Source organism: Rattus rattus, chromosome 5 (genome assembly GCF_011064425.1).
Source record: "Rattus rattus isolate New Zealand chromosome 5, Rrattus_CSIRO_v1, whole genome shotgun sequence".
In the NCBI taxonomy this organism is placed as follows: Eukaryota; Metazoa; Chordata; class Mammalia; order Rodentia; family Muridae; genus Rattus; species Rattus rattus.
Window position 1 is genome coordinate 65439655 of NC_046158.1, and position 22070 is coordinate 65461724.

Genomic DNA, 22070 nt, shown 5'->3' on the forward strand with positions numbered 1-22070 from the left:
TTGAGGGCTCACTCAGATGCCTGTAGGTAGGCTTGGTACCACAGGGCTTCTGGAAGCCACTTGTAATCATCCATTGGCAAGGAAGAATGCAGGAAATTATGTGTCCAGTAAATGGTGATATCGGCCTTGGAGCAGGCAGCCTATTCTGCCATGACTCCTTAGTGAATTTTATTTTTTAGAGATCTACCTCATTCAAGAAAGATAAGAATAACTCTGACCTTTTCCAGTCTCTACTTCAAAATCTTAGGCCTGCTTTGTGCAGATGTGCACCACTGCCCTAAACTGGTCTTCACGAACATCTAATGGAACTCTGGAAAAGGCTTGCAGCTCTAGTTCTTGTGGCCAGGGAGAGAGAACCTGACACTCACATGTTCTGGAGGCCATGTTCAGAACACCTGCTTTGAATGGCTGTCCTCATCTGTGGGAGGCCAGTCCTCTGTCAGCTGAGGCAGGTCTCCATCCTGGAATGGCCCCCAGGTTCCACCTCACGTCCAGTCAGAAAACCACCCAAGTCACATTTTCCCTTCCCCTCCCCAGAGCCTACTGGCTTTAGACTCATTGCTTACCAGACACAAGGGACTTTATTCATTTAACAGATTTGACTATTTGATACAAACTTGAAGCAGATTTTAAAAGTGAAATTCTTGCCCATCCTCCCTCTTATTCCAGCTAGTGACTGATCACTCCAGCAGAAGGCCAGTTGATACGTCTTCCCAGCACATGCTCTCAGGAGTCACCCTCTACCATGAAGACCCTGCATTACTAATTCATGTTTCCCTTTAAAGCAGCTGTGAAAAATTACCCTTACTAGGAGGATCATGGGCTGGCTGAGACAACACTGTACGTAAAGCATAAGCAGCTCTGCCAACAAGACTAAAGCCATTACTCTTCCCTGTGCTGAAGTGGCCTGTGGGACAGCATGTCAGTTTAGGGACCAAAAGGTTGCTTAGAGCATGAGTTAGAGGATCTCTGGGATTATTGAACTAGGCTGGTCTTATGAGGACTGTTATTCACCATTCTCTCCAGCAGAGGGCCGCATAGTGATGTGGGAGAAGTCTGGTGAGGGCGGCAAGAGCAGGGTGGGAACAAGGTACAGGCCACAGATGGGACCCTTCAGATTCAAGTCTCGGACTCATCTGTCTCTTCAGTGGAGCCATCGCTCTCTGCATCCAATTTGCGGGAGCGATGGAGGGGTTTCCATGGGGAACCAACCCGGGGAGGGGTTCGGGAAGGCAGGCAGCTGGCCTCAGAAGTGGCAGTGATGGAGTTGACCAGGCCTGGGACCTGGACCAGCCTGAAGAAGGAAAGAAGCCCAGAAGGTGATGTGATGAGTCTCCTATTCAGAGATCAGGACCCTCTACACTTAGACTTGAGCAGAGCCCCAAGGACTTATGGTACCTCTCTTCTCTCTTGGCCCCAAGCTTTCCCTGACCAATATGGGGTGTTAAAAACAAAGTGCTGTGTCACCTACAATGGGGCACAGCCACATCTGACAGATTTAGCTTCCACAAGAGGGCAGCATCTTCCCACTTGACACTTACAGCCGTTCCAGCTCCTCATCCATGGCTGGGTCATGCATCAGGTCTCCTTTGTCAGGCAAAGCTCCTAGAAGACAGGGATTTGGGGGTGAAGTCATGAAACAACATGAGGGCCCTTCAAACAGGCAGCAGATATTTTGCCCTTTGCCTTCATGTCTGACAACTGGTTGGCCAGGAGAAGTTAGTTTATGTGGTCTTGGGTATCACTTGATAAATTTAGTTAGTTACTGTTTTCCTTTCCTCATTTGGGACAAGCTAAGGAGATATCTACAAACAGGTTGATCAGTCCCCTTCCAAGATTGGATGTGGTTTGTGACCAGCACTGGGTGTTTAGTTCTTGAGGCCCTGGGTGCTGAGCTGGATGATAATGGCCTAAGCTAACTCCAGAGGGAAGAAAAAAGCCAATTGTATGTCCCCATGTCAGGTGATACGTGGAGATATGTTAAAATTGCAGCTTCTGGTAGGGAGGAAAGCCGTCCCATCCTGAGGTCTCATGCTAACGTCTGTCTGGATTGGTTTCCTTAGTCATGAGGGATAAGGTTGGTGATATGAAGAGTCTTTAGTGCTTCTCCACTTAAATTTTCTTTGTTTTGCTCTTTTTCAGATTAATTAGATTCTTTAATTTCTTTTCTTTCTTTTTTGGTAGCTGGGGACAAATACAGTTGAAATTTTTTGAGGGATTGAAATTTGCAGAGAGGAAGATTGTTACCAGAAAATTGTTGAAAGAACAGGGCTTAATGGTATTTAGTCCCTAGACTGGAAGTCAGTGGTGCTGGGCTTCAGAGAGACTGAAAAGTGTCCAGCACTGACTCTTCTAAAAGGTATCAGGTGATTCGCCTTATCATTTTGTGGGGTGTTTCAGGGATACCCACAGTCTTACACAAACTGTTAGAACCAGGCTATTTCCCAGTCCCTAGTCTAACACACGCTGCCTTCTATCGTTGCTTAGTCTACACACTAGCATTGGTCAGTACTCAGAGAACACTGCACAAGGCTCCTTTCTGTTCCCCTCAGAAGGTTCTTCTCTGGTTTCCTTCCCTGTTGTTGTTGAAACAGTATTCTTGGCTATCCTGAAACTCTAGACCAGGCTGGTGTCACAGAGATTCACAAGATGAATCTTCTCTGCCTTCATCTGCCTCTACCTCCTGAGTGCTGGTATTAAAGGTCTGTGCTAGCACTGCCTGAGCAGAGGGGATGAGGTTAATGTAGGCTGTGATCATTGCTAATAGCCTTTTCTTTTCCTTCTTGCAGAGTCACTGGTAGAGAAGTGGTCAGTTCCTTGGACTGTGAAAGAACAGCAAGTCCTCACTGGCTCCTGAGTCTGATCCCCAGTTGGCCTGATCTCTAACTCTAGTCCAGCAGTCCTAGCTATGAATCTGAGTTGAGAGGTCCCTGAGTGACTCAGAGTAACCAGGCTCTGATCAATTACTTAGCTCTCGCCTATCTCCTCTAGAACTCTGGCAGATGTGAGTATACAGAAATAAGCATAAAGGCTCCAGTACAGCTTCTGGCCCACTGTGTTAGGCATTTAGCAGATGTCAGTTAATTGCCCTTCCCTTGGTGCCATTCCCTAAACTGGCACAGAGGGAAGAATGCCTGGATCTAATCACACAAGGAGAGTCTCCTGAGCATAGACGTAAATACTAAGTGCTTAAAACTTATTAAAACACCTTTAATCCCAGCACTCACTTGGAGGCAGAGGCAGGCGGATCTCTGAGTTCAAGGCCAGCCTGGTCTACCTAGTACATTCCAGGCTACACAGCCTCATATATACAATGAGACATTGCCTCAAAACAACAAAAATCAACAAGCCTTCAGAACAAGAGTGGCCTGCTGGTCCCTAACTGGGAGAGTAGTAGTTACACATGGGGGAGGGGTGCAGTGGGTGGAAGAGGCCAGTGAGAATAAAAGTGATAGGTATTAAAACTGGGCCAGCCTCCACTTTCTTTTCTTTTTCCGATTTATCAGATTTCTTGCTCCCCACCCCTGACAGCTGTGGAAAAAACTTCCCCAGACACACCTTTGCCTTGTTCCTAAATGGGATTCAGTTGCTTTGATACATAATCTCCAGAGTCATTGGATAAATAGCTTTGTGTCTGCCCAGCCTGCAGGCCACTCCTTAGAACAGAACCAGGGATTCTGTAGGGAGGGGCTGGGTAGACCTATGCCAGGTAACAGAGCAGTCACTTATTCATGTTGGGGCAGGGCAGACAGTTGTCAGTCACTGCAGTCACATGGGAATGTAAGGGACCTCCTAGGCACAGGCAGGCAGATGATGCACATTGCAGCTTCTACGTTGGAGAAATCAGTGTCATCCTATTCCTGTAGGGCCATGTTGACAGGCCGGCTGTTGCCTGTGTTGTTGGGAGGAGCACAGGTGATCACAGTGAGCTCTGCTTACCTAGGGCTTGGTTGATCCCATGATGCTTTGAGAGAGCCACAAGGAATCCATAGAAAGTCAGCCTCTGGACATTGCTCAGGATCTCTTTGACAAGTGCTGGTGGTGGACAGCTGAAAGGGAGAGGCCAGATTCAACCTATCTTTTCATCCCCACCTGTAGGACACTCAAAGCTGGGAGAGCCTGCAGGAGCAGGGCCAGACACACAGGGCTGGTGTGCTTACTGCTGTTCAGCTGGTGGGGTTAGAGACGGAACCTGTGCTCTGCCACAACCCCAGCCCTATAACTAACTCTTTTACAGGGAACCTAGGACAGGGGAAGGAAAGAGGATGCGGCTACTATTAAGAGCTTCTTGCCTGGAGGCTATGTCCCTCAGGGGTCTTTGTGTCATACTGGACAGTTTAACCTTGTCTTTCTGTGGGAAGGTTTGGAACAGTGAAGTAGCCAAAGCTAGTCTTGCCCTCATAAGCAAGACACTTCAGCTAGTCTTTCCTGCTTTGGGGACACATGAGCATGCTTTAAAATCATGACCATCCTGGGACAGAAACCCTGAACCAACCAGAATATTCTGCCAGAGACTTGTTCTCAGCAACAACCTGACCTCCAGGGCTGAAGTGGGGCCTCCTCCCAGGCCCACCTGTACTTGTGCCGGTCACATAGGTTCTCCAGGCGCTGACAGAACAGTGATGCTTCCACTCCATCCAGCATACCAGCATCACCCAAGGCGGGTCGTTGGCGGTGTTGCCCACTCGATGATGTTGGGACAATCACTGTATTGGGGTTTTTCCCTGACAGTAAGTCCTGATAGATGGCAGCCACACTCTCCAGAAATTCTGGTGCCATAGGAATAGGAAGGGACAGTTTAGGTAAGGAGGACATATTTCTTTTTTCTTTTTTTTTTTTTGGAGCTGGGGACCGAACCCAGGGCCTTGCGCTTGCTGGGCAAGCGCTCTACCACTGAGCTAAATCCCCAACCCAGGAGGACATATTTCATCTCTTCACCATGTCTTCCCTTCTGATAGCTCAGTCTGTCCAGTCAGTGTAGATGCCAAAACCCCCGGAGTATATCATTGTGTCTGGTTTGCTGTTTTTATTAAAAGGCTATGAGTACAGTCCCCAGCTCCGAGAAAGAAAAAAAAAAGGCTATGAGTAAGGTAAAAGACACAGGCCACTGGTGATCAAGGACCAAGGGAGTAGCTAAAGGCACAGGTCTGGTTTCTAACCTCTAAAGCTTATCTCTTAGGACTAGTGAACAGACTAAAGTCCTTAGTGCTGCACCTGGGAGGTAGTAGTTTTCAGTGAGTGAGTGCTATTGGTGTCCTTTCTGCTGCTGTCACTTAAGTGGATTTTTGTGCTGCTGATTGGAAGCAGTGTCCTCAGTAGGCTTGGCAGATTGTATCTTGTGATCAGCAGTGCAAATCATACATCCTGTCAGTGGGCAATGATGAAGTATACCTCCAAAGGAAGTGGGGATGGGGACTGTGTGTGCCAGGAAGGAAGTGGGGATGGGGACTGTGTGTGCCAGGAAGGAAGTGGGGATGGGGACTGTGTGTGCCAGGAAGGAAGTGGGGATGGGACTGTGTGTGCCAGGAAGGAAGTGGGGATGGGACTGTGTGCCAGGGAAGGAAGTGGGGATGGGGACCGTGTGTGCCAGGAAGGAAGTGGGGATGGGGACCGTGTGGGCCAGGAAGGAAGTGGGGATGGGACTGTGTGTGCCAGGAAGGAAGTGGGGATGGGACTGTGTGTGCCAGGAAGGAAGTGGGGATGGGACTGTGTGTGCCAGGAAGGAAGTGGGGATGGGACTGTGTGTGCCAGGAAGGAAGTGGGGATGGGACTGTGTGTGCCAGGAAGGAAGTGGGGATGGGACTGTGTGTGCCAGGAAGGAAGTGGGGATGGGACTGTGTGTGCCAGGAAGGAAGTGGGGATGGGACTGTGTGTGCCAGGCATCCAGATGGAAAAGACAAGAGGATGAGAAAGGGATACATGGTCCCCGACAAAAGCCACATGGAGCCTGGAACATTCTCACCTGAGTAATAAAACTGGATCTGGAAGGCAAAGAGGAAATCTGAGAAAGACATCAAGCAGTCCATGGCATCGTCCATGAGCACAATCCTGGGAGGGAAAGAGGGAGGGGGAGAGTTGGGGTGGGGGGAGAGCGCGTGTGTTACATGTGTGTGCCTGGGAGGAGAGATAAAGTCAAACTGACATAGACAAAGGCTGTGCACGACAAGTTGTTTGAGACCTCCAGTCTCCCTTGGAACTGCAGTGTATTTGGGGAAAGGGCCCCAAAAGCAAGCTCCTCCTGTAGTCACCTCATCCCCACCAATCCAACTCTCACTGAACTGCACTGAGCACACTGCTCCAAGGGCAGGCTCCCAGGTCAGTCTCAGTGGCACCAGTCAATGGAGCATGGGCAGAGTGGAGTGGAGCAGCGAAGAGTGGGTGCAATTGTAATGCTGCCAACATTTCCTTTCGTGTACTTACAGCAGTAAATCCTTTCATTCTGCAGGGTGGACCATTTGGTTCTGAATAAATACTGCTGATCAGAAAAGGCAAAAAGAACAGCCAAGAGGTTTAAAGGGGTCTTGGCAAGTGGTGCTGAGATTTAACAAGCTACCAAATGGCCAGAACAGCAGCAGGCACCTCTACACGGGGACACAGAAGGTAGGCTGGGAGCAGGAGGTGGAGAGCGGACAGTTCTGCACACAGAATGCACATCAGCTAGTGGAGTTGTGACGGTGGTCACTGCAGGCACCTGCCTCTGCTCTCCCCACTGAGCACCCTCCAGGAGAAACCCCCTGGGTGGTAAAGATCACACTAAGGCCAAGTCTGTACTCTGCTCGGGGATGCAGCTGAAGGGAGAAGGAAGAGAAGGAAGTTAGCACTTGCTGGGCTCCAGCCGTGTGCCAGGCAGAGTGCCAGACTCCTCTACTGGAGTGAAGCTGGGCCTCCAATCTGGTTATGACAAGGCCCTTCTGGCTTTATCTTTTGTTAAAAATTTTAAACTGTTTTCTTTTGTTTTGGACTATTTTTCTAAATCTCTACTTCCTTGGATCAGAGGGGTCAGGGTTAGGGATATATTCCCAAAGACAGAAAGAGGGTCCTAGGTAGCTGCAATAACAGAAGTAGTGACAGGTACCATTTCTTGAGCACCTTGCTCCACAGTGGGCACTGTATTTAGCCACCTTTATTAAATTTCACCCATAGCACCATACAAGTTTGTACTGGTTACTTCCTTTTGCACATGAGGGGTTTTTGATCCTAAAGGAGTCCACTTACTAAGAATATATACACCTTGTGAGTTTGTATGATTTCAAAGGCTTCCATTAGGTCACTACTATTGGAAACTATTTCTTTAAAAGTTTAAAACTTTAAAAGAAACTATTTCTTTTAAAATAAGAAAGAATCAAGTGCATGCCTTATATCCCAGCACTGAAGAGGCAGAGGCAAGCAGGGTGAGCTCTGTGAGTTTAAAGCTAGCGCCAGCCTGGTTTACCTAGAGTTCCAAGACAACTAGAGCTATTTAGAGAGACCCTTTCTAAAAATAACGAACACACAGTAGAAACATTAGCATTAGCGTATAAATTAGATCCTAGGGCCAATTTATATTCTTTGCCATGTATATCTTAGAGCTTTAACTGTTTCCTTATCTCTTGAGAAGTAAAGCTGCCCTCCGCTATCCAGCTGGAAAAAAAATGAGGTCAAAGTGGGAAGCAGCAATGCTGCAAGGGCCACAAGAGGGCGCTCGGGTCCCTCCATCAACCGCTGGGAGACTAAATGTAGCTCAATAGTGCAAAGGTCACGTTGAGTTCTCATATCCAAGGGAAAAACAGACAAACCCCCCAAAAAAAAAAAAAAAAAAAAAAAAAAAAAACAAAACCAAAAACAAAATGAGAGGGGGAGAGGGGAAGAGGGGGAGAGACAGGTGGGCGGGTGGGCGAGCGCGCACTAAGATGCACTGCAGAGGGAGAGGGCGCTCCACCGGAACACCCAGGGAGGAAGACACCTTTTGAAAGAAGTCAAGTGTATGTCTTAATATCCCAGCACTGGAGAGACAGAGGCAGGTAGTCAGGCCCTGTGAGTTTAAAGTCAGCGCCAGCCTGGTTTACACAGAGTTCGAGTGACACATCGGGAGGAGAGAAGGGAGATGCCAATCTTTCCTGCCCTACTCCTGGAATGGCCTAGCACCCTAGCGGCCAAAAGCAGATGGCACAGGAGAGCACTGGGCTGAGCCTCACCCTCAGGAAACCTTGGTCAAAGCCTTGAAACTTTCAAAGACCACAAATGCTTCTATCATTAACCTGGAACCTAGGGCTTGTATCTTTATTGATCATTATATTGTGATGTAATTAAAATACCATAAAGCCAACTCATTAAATATAAATAAGACAGTGTTTTAATCTATTGAAAGCACTGGGCAGTCCCTATCACAACTGTGATAATTCTAGAAGTTACTTCTCTCCGTGTTTCTCCCCCACCAGCATGCTCCTGAGGTGTATTCTGCTTCTCTAAGGGTCCAAGCAGATCCTGCCAGCACCTCTCTGGAATGTTAGGAAAATGACCTCCCTACCCCTTTCTGAGCAAAGCAATATACCATGTCCCCACCTCAGAACTGGCTCCAGCTTTCTGTCAGAGGCTTTCTTTTTAGATTTATTTTATTTTTAGGTGTGTGTCGGTGTGTGCATGTGAGTGCAGGAGTCTGCAGGTCAGAGGCCTTGGAGTTATGGCAGTTGTGAGCTGTGGGCGCTGAGAACCAACGTTGGTCTTCTAAAAAAGCGCGACACTCTTAACCACTGAGCCATCCCTCTAGCCTTGATTAGAATGTTAGCCTCCTTTTGTTGTATTTGGTTTCAGGTTTTGTTAAAGCACACATAAAATATGCACTCAAGCTGCGTGGTAAGCCCACACCTGACCTGCTGTGCAGCCATCTGCTGGAACTGCTGACCTGATGGCCAGAGAGATAACAGTTCTTATCTGCTGCAGGAATTTGCCGCTCTTCCAGGATGGTTTGCTGTTCTGGGAGGAAACACCTTAGACAGTTTTAGCAGAACTTGTGGCCAAGAGCAGCACTTTAGACTCTGTGGATCAGGAGTGAGTGTGCCTGTCATTCACCCAGTCAGGGGCAAAGCCACTGCGAGTATGAGCTTATCTGCTTGTCACTCACAGAATCAGCAAGGACACAAAGATCTGAGCCTTGAATCTTTTCTGCAATCTGTTGTCAGTACCTCTGGGATCCCAAGAATTAGGCTTACATTTGAGTTACTGGTCATGCTTATGCCAGAAACACTTCTTGATCCTTTCTTCGACAACATGAGAGACTTCAGGGTGGCCATGATGCCCAACAGGAGATGGCTGCTCCATACATAGGTCTGGGCACTGCTAAGAAGAGAGACCAGCCCGTCTCTGAAGATGGCAGAGTGGAACCTCAATGGGGGCAGGGTACCCTGCTGTGCTTGGCTTTTTGTCCCTGCTGTTTACTTGGCTGGGACTGAGACATGGTCAGAAATGCCTGTGGGCAAGTGGAGGAGGCAGACACGTACAGGGGTGATACTGGGTGACAGCAGCACCCACAAATCCCAGCGGCCTAGGGAGGGTGGAACAGACCAAGCAGGCAGCAGGTAGGAAGAGGGACATGAGTTGTAGGACAGTAGTGGATTAGCTAGCTGGTAGAAGGGATCTTTGCCCTTGTGCTGGAAGATCTGCCAGATAACACCTTTCTCTCCTGCTTGTTGTTTGACTCTGGGTTCCAGCATGGCACCTGCCACAGTTCAGGCACTCAGGAAATACTGTTGGATACAGGGATGTAGGAACAAGGAGAAAAAACATGTTACCACCCTAGTCTTTGTCCCTGGCCAGGGGAAACCTACATATACATTTCAGCTCTGGAAAGTCCAATTAGGAAGAAAATAGAGTCCTGGAGAAGCAGGGCAGGATGATAGGGACTCGGGCAAGTGGCCATAGTTAGACCTTTTGTCTTGGTAGAGAAGCTAGGAGGAAGTCAAGGTCAGATCCAATTCTTTAGGACTCTGAGGACATCGGGACCTGAACTGGGCACTAGGAGATTTTTTTCCAAATTGTGACTGTGGCTGATTTGTGTAGAAGGGAGTCACACAAAAGCTGGGAAGCTTGTATTTCTCAAAGAGCTTCTTCTGGTCCTGTCAGAATGTCAGCTGTCCCAACCATGGATGGAACTACTGATTTTTCTTACTAGAACTGGAGGGAAAAACTGGCTGCCCAGAGGCTGTGGCTGCAGAAGATTCTAAGAAACTGATGGGAAGGTGCTTTGATCTTTAAAAATACCACATTGGTTAAAGGCAACTGCTACCAAGCCTGAGGACTTGAGTTCAGTAACCCAGATGGAAGGAAGGACTGTCTTCCTCTCTGACTGTCACACGCGCACCACAGCATGCCACACCCCAGCAAGTACATACATTCAGCTTTCCTAATTTTATTTTTAATTGTGTATATGTCTGTATGAGAGAGAGAGAGAGAGAGAGAGAGAGAGAGAGAGAGAGAGAGCGCCTATAGATAGCAGAGGCATCAGATTCCTTGGTGTGGGAGTTACACGTTGCTTATGACCAATCTGATGTGTGCTGTGGGAACTGAACTTGGATCCTCTGCAGAACAATATGTGCTTTCAACGGCCAAGCCATCTCTCTAGCCACTAATTTTAAAAATAAAGATACTTTTTTATTTTTAAATTAAGGGATTGGAAAGATAGCCCAGTGGTTCAGAGCGTGTGCTGCTCTTGCAGAAGGCCTGGGTTTGGTTCCCAGCACCCACATGGTGGTTCACAACCATCTGCACCTCAGTTCCAGAGGATCCGGTACTCTCTTCTGTACACATACATACATGTAGGCAAAAGACTTATCGCCTAAAATAAAACAAATAAAACAACTAAATCAAACCGAAGCCTACCCTATATAGCCAAATGTGGTGGCATGTGTCCGTAGTCACAGCACTCTAGAGGCTGAGGGAATGGGATCATTAGTTCAAGGCCAGCCTCGACTACATCTCAAGCAAAACAAATCAAACACAACAAACAAAGGCAAAACAAAACAGACACAAACACCACATGCAGTATTGTCCATCTCTAAACAAATGTTCTGATCCATGAAAGTTCTGGGCATTTGCACCTTGCTCTGCACTGCAGCAGAACTGGGGAAATGCAGGCAGGAAGCTATGGCCCTGCCTTTGTCTTCCAAGACAGGGACAACCTGAGGTCAGGTATCCCCACAGATAACTCCTTTATCTTGAACTCAGATTCATCTCCCAGAGGTCTCCAGAGCCTTCCTTGAGACAGGGCTGTCCTCGTGTGCTGTTTTCCAGTGGAGAGCAGTTGGCTGGGCACCCTTCCTGCCAGAGGCCTTTGCTAACGTGCCAGCTGCTTCTGACACCTGGAGGGGCCTGGCCACCCTGGCTTTGAAGTGGAGCCAGCAAGGAACTGCTGCCAACAAGAGTCCGTACAAATCTATTGATCATGGAGGGATCCTCGCAAGCAATGCCTCTGGGCTAGAAGGAAGGCCTCTGGGGAGAAATACGGGTACTCTGGTTCAGGCTGGCTCTGAGCAGAACCATGTGGAGGGTGGAGTCTAGGGCCAACAACTGGGATGAAGAAAGTGGAGTTGGCAGGGTCCGAGCTAGTCCCAGGGGGTTGGCTGCTCTCTTCCTTGCTAACTTCCAACAGCTGGGACAAGCTGGCTGCCTGGGGGGTAAGAAGGTGCCAAGGAAGCAGAGCGTCCAAGCTCATCCAAGTGCCAATCCCCTGTGCACCCCCTGGTCTAGTGACATGAACTGGGCCCTTTTTCCTGAAATTCTGGGTTTGATGGCATTGGGATCAAGTTGCGGTTGTCCTACAACTGGACTCAGTTATATCTGTGTCTGAGTTTCCTCAGATGCAGAGAAGAGATGAGCAAAGGACAGAGAACTGCAATATGGGGATGCCCTTTGCCTGGGGGTCTCACAGGCAAGTAGTGTGAGGTGCTGGCAGCGTGCAGAGCCTCTCTGGGTTACGGTGCTGGAAGAGCCTAAAATAGCAAACGAAAGCGGCTCAGTGGAAATGAAGGCCTCCAGCTGCCAGCCGGAAGCTCGAGATTCAGTTTCTAGCCCACTTTTGGGGGAGCTAGCTCTTAGTCAGAGCCCAAAAGAAGAGCCACTTTGCATGAGTGAACTTTAGAGAAGTCATGTGACTAGTGTCCTTTACTGGGACAGCTGAAGCATGTCCCCAAGTTAGTTTGTGCTAACAGTGTTTTAATGTCAGGGCTGTGAGACTAGGACAGTGATAAAACCAGGGGACATGCCAGGATCAGGGAGCATGCGGAAAGGTCTCCTGGGTGTCTGTCTGTCTGCCTGCCTGCCTGCCTGCCTGCCTGTCTGTCTCTGTCTCTGTGTGTCTCTCTGTCTCTCTCTGTCTCCTCCCCCACCCCTCTCTCCTGGCCAGGGTAGGAAATGTGCTACCCCAGGACCTCAAACAGCACAGGACATGTAGAACACAGTTTTCCCTCAGCCACAATCTGTACGCTCAAGGCACCCCAAATTCATCCATCCAGTAGGGCCTGACAAGTTTGACCCAGAGCAATATTAATAACAACAGTAATACTTTGTATCCATTTTCATATATTTTAAATTAAAATTTATATTTACTTATTTGAGTTTATGGAGGCAGGCAGCCCGTCATTTGTAGAGGTCAGAGGACAATTTTAAGGGAACTGGTTCTTTCTTTCTACTGTGTGGATCCCAGAGACGGATCTCAGGTGTCATTCTTGGTGGAAATGCCTCTACCTTATGAGCCATTTCTCCTCTTAGCCATTCTGTGAGATAAATTCAGTGAGCACATTTATAAGGACATAGAGGTACAGAGGAACATAACAAGTTAACCAAGATCACAAGCTAGAAGCTAAAGAGTCTCATTCAAATACAGGCCTTTCTGACTCTTGAGCACGGGTTCTAGGCCATCTGCTGTATCTGTTTAAAACAAACAAACAAACAAACAAACCATCCCTGGACTCTATGTTGGCAATAACCTTCCCCCTGCCCCTGCTATTGGCTTTCAGTTTTGGCACATTCCTGCATGGGGCTGGATACTCAGTCGTGACACTGCTGCTTCCCTACAAACAATCCTGGAACCACAGAGAAGCCTGAAGTCTTGGGTGGACTGCTGCATAGGTTTGGGGAAGGTAAAGGTCCAGACTTCACGTCCATCTCTCCCTCTGACGTAGACACGTCTCTCTCAGGCACCACCACTGCAAAGCCCAGCCATTCTGCACACTGCCTGGAATTCTTTGGTCCCCTTACTGCTCTGTCATCTACTGAAATTCTTCCTTGTCCTTTTGATTTCAAAGAAGTACGGAAGCTCTCAAATTACTGCAGAGAACAGCCTAACGCCCACACTCTTCCATTCAACTTTTAAATGGTTTTTGTTGCTTGGTTTTGTTTGTTTGCTTGTTTGTTTGAGACAGAATCTCAAATAGCTCAGGCAGGTCTTGGAGTTCTGATCCTCCTTCCTCTACTTCCCAAGTGCATCCCAAGTGCAATCACAAGTATATCTGCCACCAGACTCGAATAAAGCATTCTTGGAACTTAAAAGTTCTGGAACTTCTAGAGTGTTCTAGAGTGAACATAACAAATATCCTCTTCCATTCTTTAAATTTGTTTGTAATGTTTTTTCAGACAGGGTCTCACTACGTAGCCCTGGCTAGTCTGGAACTCACTAAGAAGACCAAAGTGTCCTTCAACTCACAGAAGTCTACTTGCTTGTGCCTCCCCAGTGCTGGAATTAAAGATGTGTTCTACACTGCCTAGCTCAACTTACGAAGCAAAAACAAAGAACCAAAACCACCACCACCACCACCACCACAACAGTACTGTACTAGGCATTGAACCCAGGGCCTTTTTCTCTTGTGACTGCATCCTGCCCTCTTCCTAGATTTAATGTGAGACACAGCCTCACTAAATTGCCTACTTACTAGCTTACTTTCCTAGTCCAGGCAGGCCTTGGGCCTAACCCCAGTACTCAGTATTACAGGCCTGTCACCAGGCCAGGTTTTGCTTCGTTTCCTACTTTTGAGAAGGGTCTTACTAATATGCCCAGACTGGACTCAAATTCCTAAGCTCAAGTGATTTCTCTTTCATAGCCTCCCTAGTAGCTAAGACTTCAAACATGACATCAACTTCAGCTTTTTGTAGCCATGGTGCTGCAGGTTGAACTCATGACCTTGCAAAGCATGTGCTCTGTCACTGGCCATGACCCAGCCCCTCAATTTTGCTGATGGTATCTTTTGTTAAATAGAACATTTACATTTAAATTCCCAGGTCCAATAGAGTGGTTCTCAATCTGTGAGTTGAGATCCCTTTGGGGGCCACATACCAGCTATCCTATATAACCGATATTTATATTACCATTCATAACAGTAGAAAAATTACGGTCATGAAGTAGCAATAAAGTAATTTTATGGTTGGGGTCACCACATCATGAGGAACTGGACTAAAGGGTCACAGCATTAGGAAGCTTGAGAGCCACTGGTCTAGTAGCTAGCATTTGATTTTTTTTTTTTTTTTTTTTTTGAGCTGGGGACCGAACCCAGGGCCTTGTGCTTGCTAGGCAAGCGCTCTACCACTGAGCCAAATCCACAACCCCAGCATTTGACTTTTGTGGCCAGAGATCAACTTGCCATTGGGGAACCCCTGCTTCCTTGATGGTACCCACCCTCTCTCTGGCAAGTCAGCCCTGTTAAGGCAAGGACTCTTGCTCACTGCTCTAGCTGCAGTACCCAAAAGAAAGCCTAGCAGTAATGGCATGCTTGCTCAGTGACCAGTGGCTATGGAAGGAGCATTTTGTTTGTGGACAGTTGTGTTTGTCTTACCTACTGGGCTTGGGACTTAGCAGCATTGTGAAGATTCTTTTGCACTCAGCAGGACTTGAAGGATGAATACAGGTGTGAGACGCCACTAAAGTATATATGTATTTAATTTTTTTTAATTAAAGGCAATAGTTTTGAGACTGGGTATTACTATGTAGCTGTGGCTGACCTGGAACTCACTATAGAGACTAGGCTGGCTTCAAACTCACAGAAATATGCTTGCTTCCACCTCCAGAGCCATAGAATCAAAGGCATGCGCCACTACGCCTGGCTTCTACCTCTCAGCTGTTGGTATTATTTTCTGAGTGACTGGAGTCCTACTTAGGACTCCCCTTTATATCTATTGCTTGGGTTCCCCTACATTTCCCTCTAATAGCCTCTGATTTTATATTGAGGTTTTCAGTCCCCCTGGAGTTGATTAAAAGGGTTTCTGAGCTGTAATAGCTGTGCCTGCATTTCCAAGTAGCACCCACGTGCTTGTCTCTGCCTCCTGACTTCTGGGATTAAAGATGTGTATCCCCATGTTCAGTCTCTACATTCTAATTTTAAAAATCAGATAATTTGACACTTTTCAGCCTTTGGGTTAAAATCAAGTATAAAAATTAGGTAATTTTTTTGGGCATTATGGCATGAGTTTTACATGGATTATCTCATTAAAACTTTAAGATAACCATATTAGCTAACATTATTTCTGTTTTACAGATGGGAAAATTGATGCTTAGAGAAGTTAAATAATTGTTTTAATACAAGGTCTCACTGTGTAGCTCAGGCTGGCCTCTTTCTTTAAGAATTATTGCAATTCTACACATGAGCCACCCACCATCTCTGGCAAAGTTAAATAATTCAAATAAGATCATTCAGGCTCATTGTGATGGACCCCGCATTTGAATCCAGGTCTGTGTGGCTCTAGCCCCTGTCCTTCCCCATCAGGCTGTGATTTTGGGACACAGACCAGCTCAAAGTGGCTTTCCTGAGTGGAAGCGACTGTGTCTGGTGCCTGGGTAGCAAGCACTCTGTGCATTATCCCTAACGCAATGACGTAATGCAATGATGACAAGAATGTCTCCTATCTGGGCACATCCCTGACTGGAAGTGTGGTTTTGGTAAGGGAGATGTTAAACAGCGTTACAGATGACTTCAGAGATGGGAGCGCCAGCAGTTTAATCTCTCTGGCTAAGACGCCAGAGAGAGCCTGTGGCTAACACTTTAAACCAGCGGTCTCCAGTGTGGTTCCCAGACCATCTACATCATCAGGGACATTTTTAGAAATATGAATCTTTGAGGTCTTGCTCTAGAACTCTTGAACTTGGGGGTGTGGCTGCTACCTGGGGTTTAAGAGGCCCCTCAGGTGATTCTAATGCCAGTCCAAGGGAGGGATGCTGCTTTCAATCTAGCCTTGGGTTGGAGCTTCCAAACCTTGTCAGAGGCTAATCACAGGTCGTCTTATCTTGATGCTTCGTTAGACATCATCTTCTGAGTGTTGTGAAGAGAAAAAAGGCTGAAAAGCACTTTCATTTGTTCTTAAAAAATAAAAACCCACCTTATTGTTATCTTATTGATTATTATTATTATTATTATGCTGCTGCTGCTGCTGATGATGATGATGATGGTGATGATGATGATGTGTATGGATGTTTTGCCTGCATGTATTTCTGGGCACCACGTCTGAAAGGTCAAAATAGTTCATCAGATCTGGAATTGGAATTTTAGGTGGTTGTGAGTTTAGGTGGGAATTGAACCTAGTTCCCCCTTGGAGAGCAATCAGTGTTCTTAACTGCTGAGCTGCCTCTCCAGGTTTTATTTTTTAAACATCTGGTAATAATAACAACATCGCCAGGTGGTGGTGATGTACGCCTTCAATCCCAGCACTTGGGAGGCAGGGCAGGTGGAGCTCTGTAAATTTGAGGCAAGCCTGGACCACAGAGTTAGTTCCAGGACAGCCAAAGCTACACACACAAAAACCCTGTCTTGAAAAACCATAATAATAATAGTAATAATAATAATAATAATAACAACAACAACAACAACAACAATAATAATAATACCAACATTTTCATAAAAGTAATTTATTTACTTGTTTATTTATATACTCTTGTTTTATTTTTGGTTTGAGATAAGATGTTGTGTATTCTTTGAACTGTTGACCCTCCTGCCTTACCTTTTGAGCACTAGGACAGGAATGCACGACTATGTTTCATTTAATTATTATCTATCACTGTTATTATTATTTTGTGTTTCTTCAAGACAGGGTTCTTGTGTTGCCCTAGCTATCTGGGAACTCACTCTGTAGACCAGGCTGGTCTTGAAGTCAGAGCTCTGTCTGCCCCCCCTGTCTTCCACGCGCCGAACTTAAATGACCATTTATTATAGTTGTTCTCATTTTACAGAAATGGAAGCAGGGCTCAGCAAAGTTAAGTGATATCCTGTGGCCATCTAGTTAACTGGCTCTGGTGGGTTGCGTATTCACCTTCTTTCTTGGTTTACTTGTTATTTTTAATTATGTGTGTTGGTGTGCCTGTATGCGCAAACGAGTGGCGTGCTCAAGGAGGCCAGAGGAGGGAGTAGAATCCCCTAGAGCTAGAGTCACCTACAATGGAGAGCTGCCTGACGGGTTCTCGGCAAGATCAGTAAGCATCGAGACCTGCGCTCCTGTAGGTTAGTTTCAATGCTGCTGCGTTTAACTGTATTACAAGTTTACTCTGTGCAGGGCATTATTTAAAGCACATTATAGACGATTATTATTGCTACCTTACAAATAAGGACAGTGAGGCTCAGAGAAATAACTTTCCTAAGAGCACAAGCTAATGAATCTACAAGTCTGGTTCTGGCCACATGCTCTTGTTTTTCAGGGCTAGGGACTGAACTGGGCCTCACACATGCTAAACAAGTGCTTCACATGCCCAAGCCTCACGCACTGCTCTTAGGCATCAGGAAAACGTCCTGGTTCGGAGGATGCTGAGATGGAGATGCTCTGCTGACTGTTCAGGGATCAAGGGTCTCACTTTCTCATTCCTGAGAGAATGATGAGGGGGAAGGTCTCTGACTGGGCTGCTGTTGTAGAGCTTGTCAGCTCCTTCCTGTGTTTCCAGCTCACACCTGCTGCCCGGCGGCCTGGCTAGAATGCTTGTGGTGCTCACGGCAGGCACTCGTGGAGAAGCCATGTCATGCACAGGCTCTGGTTCACAGCTGCCCGTGCATTACATTCTTTTCCATGTGCATCATCACAGACTGGAGCCTCCTGCAGCCTGTCCCCAGGCCTCAGGGCCCTGAGAACGTAAGCCGGCAGTGGACAAACAAAAAAATCAGTCTTACAGGCTTAGCCACCCACATCTATAATCTGGTCAGATGCCTGGACTGCTGTGGGGAAGCTGGCCATCTGACTTTCAGGACAAAGTGAGAAGCGCTTAGTGGTCCGGAGGCATTTTCTGGGTAGCTGTAGGCTTGCAGTACACACAGCAACTGGAGTGGGGTCAGGAATGAACGACATGGAGCAGCTGAGGCTGACAGAGAAGCCTGATACTCACACCCGATGGAACCAAACTTGCCTTAACTGAACTCCTCTTTCTTTGCAGCCATCCTCCTGTCCATTCCCCAGGTCTCCTTCTGTCTGTGCGTGCATGCTCGTAACTCCCTAGTGCCATTGGTATTGCTGGTTAGGATGTGTCCACTCCTCATAAAGAGAGGCTGAGTTTCTGTTAAATAGCACATAAGCCTCTCACCGGAGAGGACTAGCACTTTTTGTATTGATTGTACGTAGCATATATTTGTGCCATGGCACGAAGACATTTGGTTGCTTCTGACACTTGAGAGGTAGAGGCTGGAGGTCACCGTGGGCTACATAGTGAACTCCACACTAGCTTGGGCTACCTGAGACCCTACAAACAAGAATTCATTTATGTTCTTAAACTTTTATTCATTTACTTTTAGATTTATTATTAGCATACATGAATATTTTGCTTGCATGTATATCTGTGTACTACATGCATGCCTGGTGCCCATGGAGAGCAGAGGGGCACTGGGGCCTCTGAAACTGGAGTTGTAGACAGCTGTGAGCTACCATGTGGATGCTGGGAAACACTCTACAAGAAAAGTGTTCTTAACCACTGATCCATCCCTACAGCCCCTGATTTTAAATGTTTATTTTTAAATTTAAGTTTACTTTACCTTTTCTTCTTGCATTTTTATTTCTATTTTTTTTTTTCTTTTTTTCGGAGCTGGGGATCGAACCCAGGGCCTTGCGCTTCCTAGGCAAGCGCTCTACCACTGAGCTAAATCCCCAACCCTTTATTTCTAAATCCCCAACCCTTTATTTCTATTTTTAAATTAACTTATTTACTTTACATCTGGATCACAGTTTCCCTTCCCTCCTCCTCTCTTCCCAGCCCCTCCCCCATCCTCCTGTTCTCCCCTTCTCCTCTGATCATCTTATCTTTTTTGAGAAAGGACAGCCCTGGTTGTCCTGGAACTAGCTTTGTAGACCAGTCTGGCCTCGAACTTACAGAGATCTGCCTACCTCTGCCTCTGGCCTCCTGAGCTCTGGACTAAAAGCATCATGACTTGCCATTGCTGGGCTTGTTTTTAAACTTTTAAAACAAAATTCTTGTTTGTGTGTGTCAAATGCCATACCAGGAATATCCATGAATCTATTTATTCATGTATTAATTCATCCAGCACACATGCGTGGGATATCCAGTGCAGACTGCGCAGTGCATGTGTCCAGCACACATGCGTGGGATATCCAGTGCAGACTGCGCAGTGCATGTGTCCAGCACACATGCGTGGGATATCCAGTGCAGACTGCGCAGTGCATGTGTCCAGCACACATGCGTGGGATATCCAGTGCAGACTGCGCAGTGCATGTGTCCAGCACACATGCGTGGGATATCCAGTGCAGACTGCGCAGTGCATGTGTCCAGCACACATGCGTGGGATATCCAGTGCAGACTGCGCAGTGCATGTGTCCAGCACACATGCGTGGGATATCCAGTGCAGACTGCGCAGTGCATGTGTCCAGCACACATGCGTGGGATATCCAGTGCAGACTGCGCAGTGCATGTGTCCAGCACATATGCGTGAGATATCCAGTGCAGACTGTGCAGTGCATGTGTCCAGCACACATGAGATCCAAAAGGGGACCATGGCTCCCTGGGAGTGACGTGTGTTTATAGGATGCTGGTTTGCTCTGTAGGTTCTGGGATCTGAACTCCAGTCCTCTTGCCTATGCAGCAAGCTCTTACCTGCTGAGTAATGTCCCTAGACCAGGGTTTGTGGTTTTAAAGAGTATCCTATTAGTTATAATCTTGTAGTACTTACACAAATCAGATTGTTTAGAAGGATCTTGGAAATGGGCATGGGCAAATGCAAATCTTTGGCTTAGTCTCATACATTTACCACACACTATCGAGAATGGGAAGGGAAGCAGGCTCAAGAGCACTGGCTGCTCTCCCAGAGGACCTGAGTTCAATTCCCAGCACCCACATCATGGCTTATAGTTCTACAGGATCTGGCACCCTCTTCTGCCTCTGTAGGCACTAGGCACATAAGTGGTACACAAAACATCCATACCCATGATTCTATAAAAATATAAACAAGCAAACTAACTAAGAGAATGGGAAGGGAAGGGAAGACAGCAGCTATTCTGCAATGAAAGGATTCATGGGCTACATGACAAGTTCAAGTACTCAAGGGTACCCTTCAAAATTAAACCCTGTCCTGTGAGGGTGGGAATGCATTTTATTGTAACTATAGCCTCAGTGTTCAGAGTAGCTCTCTGCATGAAACTGGCACTCAAGAGATATTTGACGGGGCAGAGAGCCGACACAGTGGTTATGAGCACTTGCTGCTCTTGGAGAAAAGCTAAGCTTGTTTCCCAGCACTCACAGCGGCTAGCAACTGCTTCTTACTGCAGTTCTGGAGGATCTAATGTCCTTTTCTTGCCTCCTGGTGGGTATGTGGTGCACATAAACTCACACAGGTACATACACACATACACACAAAAAAGAAATCTTTTTTGTTTGGTTTTGTTTTGTTAGAGACAAGGTCTCTCACAGGGATTAAAGGCATATAACACTACACATGGCTAATAAGTAACCCTTTAAGAGAGAGAGGGGGGGGGGGGGGGGGGGGGGGGAGGGAGAGGGATGAATATTTGATGAGGCCTGAAGACTGTCTCACACACCTGCTGCCAAGCCTGATGATCTGAGTCCAATCTCTGGGTCACACATGACAGGGAAGAAAGCCCTACCAGTGGTCTCTCCTTCAACTTCTACATGCATGCTATGGCATGCGTGAATGTCTCATATACTAAATAAATTAATAAACAAATAATAAAAAGAAAGTTGCATGGCTCAGTGGTGGCCCACATCTTTAATCCCAGAGTTTGGGAGGCAGAGGCAGGCAGGTCTTTGTGAATCCAAACAAGTTCTAGGACAGGAAGGGGCTACACAGAGAAACCCTATCTCAAAAAACCAACTAACCAACCAGAGAGAGAGAGAGAGAGAGAGAGAGAGAGAGAGAGAGAGAGAGAGGGGGGAGGGGAGGGGAGGGAGAGGGGGGGGAAGAGGGGGAGGGGAGGAGGAGGAGGGAGGGAGAGGAGAGGAGAGGAGAGGAGAGGAGAGGAGAGGAGAGGAGAGGAGAGGAGAGGCCAGTCACAAGTACTCCAGGCTGGCCTTGGTCTTACAATGATCCATTTGTCTCAGCTTCCAAGTGATGGGATTACAGGTACGTGCCATCATCAACTGGCAATGTCCATTTAGGTGAAATGCCCAGAGACAAAGCAGAGCAGGGCTCACCGAGCTCTGGGAACATGAGACATTGGAGAACAATGCCCAAACTGTTCAGGACTTCTTTTGAAGGTAAGAATGTCCTAGAATGGACTGTAGTCATGAGTGCATAGCTCTGACAATATTCTAAAAGCCATGGAATTACACACTCCAGTGAGTAAAGCTGTGAATTTGTGAATTATATCTCTGCCCTTAAAAAACTATCAGAAGAGAAACATTTGATGAATAAGCAAATAGATGAATGAGAGGTGGTGGCTTAGAACCACGTCTAGTGGTGGGTGAGTGCTCCCCTCCCTCCATTTACCTGTACATCCACTCACCCAGGAGGCATGCACAGTGTCAAGCAGGATGGTTTGAGCAGAATGATGCTCACTGACAGGGCCTCTGTGGCAATGGAGGCTGCTGTGGATCCTGCCTGCTCTCCTGAAGCACACACATTTAGATGAATGTCTTCTTTCCTTTTCTTGTTTCTTCTCTCCATCCCCCTCCAACT

General features: G+C 47.1%; 1 protein-coding gene across 1 annotated transcript in view; it reads right to left on the reverse strand.

Annotated features, from left to right (window-relative positions):
- Window positions 1-562: 562 nt before the first annotated feature.
- C5H11orf49 (chromosome 5 C11orf49 homolog) overlaps window positions 563-22070 on the reverse strand; it is a 158564-nt gene continuing 137056 nt past the window's right edge. The window contains exons 5-9 of the mRNA XM_032903670.1: window positions 5963-6048; window positions 4574-4769; window positions 3940-4049; window positions 1542-1605; window positions 563-1294 (exon numbers count right to left, since the gene is read on the reverse strand). Coding sequence (XP_032759561.1) covers window positions 1120-1294; window positions 1542-1605; window positions 3940-4049; window positions 4574-4769; window positions 5963-6048 — 631 coding nt within the window. The 3' untranslated portion in view covers window positions 563-1119. The remainder of the gene's footprint in view (window positions 1295-1541; window positions 1606-3939; window positions 4050-4573; window positions 4770-5962; window positions 6049-22070) is intronic.